General features: G+C 61.2%; 1 protein-coding gene across 1 annotated transcript in view; it reads right to left on the bottom strand.

Moving 5' to 3' along the window:
• Positions 1-3,639, bottom strand: part of TBC1D22A (TBC1 domain family member 22A) — a 236,104-nt gene that overhangs the window by 55,920 nt on the left and 176,545 nt on the right. The window contains exon 11 of the mRNA XM_011380727.2: positions 3,452-3,579. Coding sequence (XP_011379029.1) covers positions 3,452-3,579 — 128 coding nt within the window. The remainder of the gene's footprint in view (positions 1-3,451; positions 3,580-3,639) is intronic.

Raw genomic sequence — 3,639 nt, 5'->3', positions numbered from 1 at the left:
ACACGTACAGCGTGGACTTGAAGCCCCTCCCTCCCTTCTCCCAGCTCACACGGAGACCCCGACCTCTGACCTCCGACCCCTGCATCGTGAACCGCAGCAGCAGCCCCCGCGCCCTTCCCCAGAGTGCCCTGGTCGCCGCTGCGTAATTCCGCAACGCCACCGTCCCTCATCCTCCACCCTGAGCAGCTCCTTGCACCCCGACTCCGTCCTCCTCACGGCAACACTGGGCCTGGCACTCACCAGAGGCTCATTTCCTTCCACGCCCGCCATCCTCGCTGTCCCTCCCCGGGACGTACGTGTCCCATCGGCTTCCTGCGCCTCCCCAGCCCCAGACTAGTGCCATGGGCACAGTGGGCACTCAAAATGTATTTTTGGGAGAAATGCTTGCATGGAGGAGGGGACGAAGCCACTGGCCAGAGGCCAGGACGGGCACGGCCCCAGGCACGCGTCTCCCACGGGGCATCCAGGGCCCCGCCTGCGGGCCAGGCCTTCCTGGCAGTGGTGACTGTGACACCCGGCCCATCTCCCAAGTGGCAGCTAATGGGCCTCTCACGGTTTCACCCCTATTCCTGACCTTGAATAGAATGGATTCATTTCTGAATTAAAATAAAGAACAGGAGAACCAGTGCCAACCACTGTCCAGCTCCCCCGCCCGTGGGGACGCTGAACCCCGAGGCGGCTCCATTGGGGACAGGACACACACCCCCGGTGACAGAACCACTCGCGCATCCCTAGGGCAGGGCACTGAGGCTCAGGACCGCTTGCCCAGAGTGACTCCTGACAAGGTCACACGTGGACCTCTGCTGTGTCGTCTCAGACCAGGCGGCGGCTGGAGCAGCCACGCGGAGCTGGCAGGAGGAAGGGGGGCCTGGGGGGCTGGAGGACTGGGGGGCTCTCACCTCTAGCAGACGGCAGCTCTCAGTGAAGGAAATTCTGCTAGGCCAGCGGCCAAGGCCCCTTTGCTGTCGTCCTATCCAATGTAGAGAACGTGATTCTAAGGAACCTGCCCCGGCACAGACGGCAAGGTCCCTACGGGGCCATCAACTGCCGGCACTGGGCAGTTTTCTCAGAGCCAGGAAGGGAGAGGCAAGCTCAGAACTGACTGTCCAAATCACAGCCCGAGCAACAAACACCCATGCCAGCTTCCCGTCACCTTCACGGGCCACGCACGTCAGGGCTGGCGGCAAAAGGCAAGCTGGTGTCTGGGTCGCATGGAGGCCTAGCCCCCAGCTCTGCTGCAGAGGCTCGGGGTGCTGAACGGCCCGCCCCGCCCGGGGCTGTCCACGGCCAGACGCTTCCGGGGTGGGTCACGCCACACGCCCCGGGAGCAGGGGCCGTCGCCCCACTATTTGGGTAATTTCTGATTGTGCTTTTGTAAGGCCTCTTTTCATGCTCGTGATAATGCATCTTATTCACGTTTCTGAACATCTAGTTTGGGGCCTGGGACAGAGCAGGTACCGACCGCTAACCTTCTGTTGACACCCGCCCTAAGAGGACTTCCAGCTGCCGCGTAAGGGGTTAAAGCGTTTCTGAAACCTGGAACAGCCTGGCTGATAAACACCCCGGTTTCGGGGAGAGTAATCACCCATTGCCATCCTATGATTACGAGATATTTTCACTGCCAAAAGATGCAATGCAATTTCATGGTTACTTGGGCCTGTAAAATAAAAATACCCCCAATTTTTAAGATACGAAAAGGTTTATGACCAGAGGACACTGGTTCAAGAATGAGTCCATGGGACAAATGAGTCAATTCATGACAAAATTTAATTTCAGGAAAATTAACTCGATAAAAACGCCGCACTTGTGCTTAAATTTTAATACCTATTAGACGTTTTAGCGAAGTGGTGAACAACTTCGCTAACGCGGACGCGCAGACCCATCTCCCGGCTCCTCCCTCAGGACGCGGCTGACTTAACGCCTGAGGCACCCGTGGTGGGGACAGTGCTGCCGGGAGCTCTGTGCTAGGAGGACAGGGTCCCGCACAGCCTCGCCCATCGAGCGGCGAGCGTGCGCGATTTGCGGGAGATCATGCTTTGCCTCCCGCGACGCTCCCAAGACCCGGTGGACGGCACCAGGCTGTCGGCCACTCCAGCCAAACGGCCCAAGGAAAGGCTTTACGTCCCCACGAACGCTGGCGGCCGGGAACGCAGCGGCTACGGACGGCACTTGGCCACGTGGCTGCAGAAGCCGAACAGAGGGAGGGCGCGGACGCGATGCGCTCGCGCACGGCGGCTCCCATAGCGAACGCCGTCCGCACAGGGAGGGTGCAGGAAGGGAAACAGTCTGAACGCGGCTTCACATGACACAGCCGGACACAGCCAGGGACCGCGGGCGCACACGGGTGGGTGTCAGCGACGAAGCTTGTGGTTACTCGTGAGAACCAGCTGAGAGTGAGACTCAAGGGTGGGGGGCCCACCGGTCTGTCCCATGGGAAGAACGTTCGTCCAGACCACGGCTCTAAGGGCCGCGGCCTCCATCACCGTCCTCGTGGCCACCCATGTGCAGGCTGACCCCGGAGCCCAGGCCAGTGCCCGGAACTCAAAGAAGCCTGCCACGTGGAGCGCCCAGGCCCCGTCTCTGAAGGCAGCCGACCCCGCCCAGGGCCCACGGCGGGCTGTCGCTCGCTGCGGGAGAAAGCCTGCCCGGGGCTTAAGAGTGAGCACCAGTGTCCACGGGAACTGGACGCCCGGTCCCTGCACCGGGGCCTGCGACCGGCACGTGACGACGGCAGGCCATGTGTGACCCTGCAGCACGGCCTCAGCTTCAGCAAACATCTCGACAAAATGAAAAGGTGCCAGAGTAAGCAATGGGACACTCGAGGGAACAAAGGTGGTTCGATCCAGAAAACTCAATCTCCTGAAGAAACGGATTTCATCGAAACCGGCGGAGAGAAAATTTCACGCCGCACTGAATCTGTCAGTGATTCTTTTAAAAATCTTTATTATGAGCAACTCGAAACACAGACAGCGCGTGGGTCTGAGAGTGTTTGTGCGGCTCAGGCCGAGGCCAGAGTTACAGGTGTTCTCGCCACCCCTGGGGACCCTGCCGGCACGTGACTGGCTAACGAGCCCCGGGGACACTGTCACCACACCGCGGGCATGAAATTCAGCTACAAGGAGGAGGACAGGGAGCTCTTTTTCCTGTTTTACGTCTATTCAGATGAAAGAGCATCAGAAATGGGCTCTTAAAAGACCAAGTTCACTGGAGAAGATGGTTTAAGGCAAACCTGAGTGCTGCGCACAGGCCCGGGCAGAGCGCGACGGGGCGCGTGCAGAGTGGGGGGCCCCCTGGGAGGGAACGTGGGGGGCTCACCTGGTAGGTGTCGCACAGGCGCGTGCGGGGCGGGGCGGGGGGCTCACCTGGTAGGTGTCGCACAGGCGCGTGCGGGGCGGGGCGGGGGGCTCACCTGGTAGGTGTCGCACAGGCGCGTGCGGGGCGGGGGGCTCACCTGGTAGGTGTCCCACAGGCGGACGGCGCAGCGTGGCGGCAGCTCCCTCGTCAGCAGGTTGTTCATCCAGCGGAAGGCGAACTGCAGGTACCGCACCTCGTGCTGCTCCAGGTGCCGGTGGACATGCTCTGCAAGGAACGACACAGGCCACGTGTCAGGGCGAGTCCTGCACGCGTCCCCCACGGCCA

This window comes from Pteropus vampyrus, unplaced genomic scaffold, assembly GCF_000151845.1.
Source record: "Pteropus vampyrus isolate Shadow unplaced genomic scaffold, Pvam_2.0 Scaffold401, whole genome shotgun sequence".
Classification (NCBI taxonomy): domain Eukaryota; kingdom Metazoa; phylum Chordata; class Mammalia; order Chiroptera; family Pteropodidae; genus Pteropus; species Pteropus vampyrus.
This window is presented reverse-complemented; position numbering and strand designations above follow the sequence as displayed.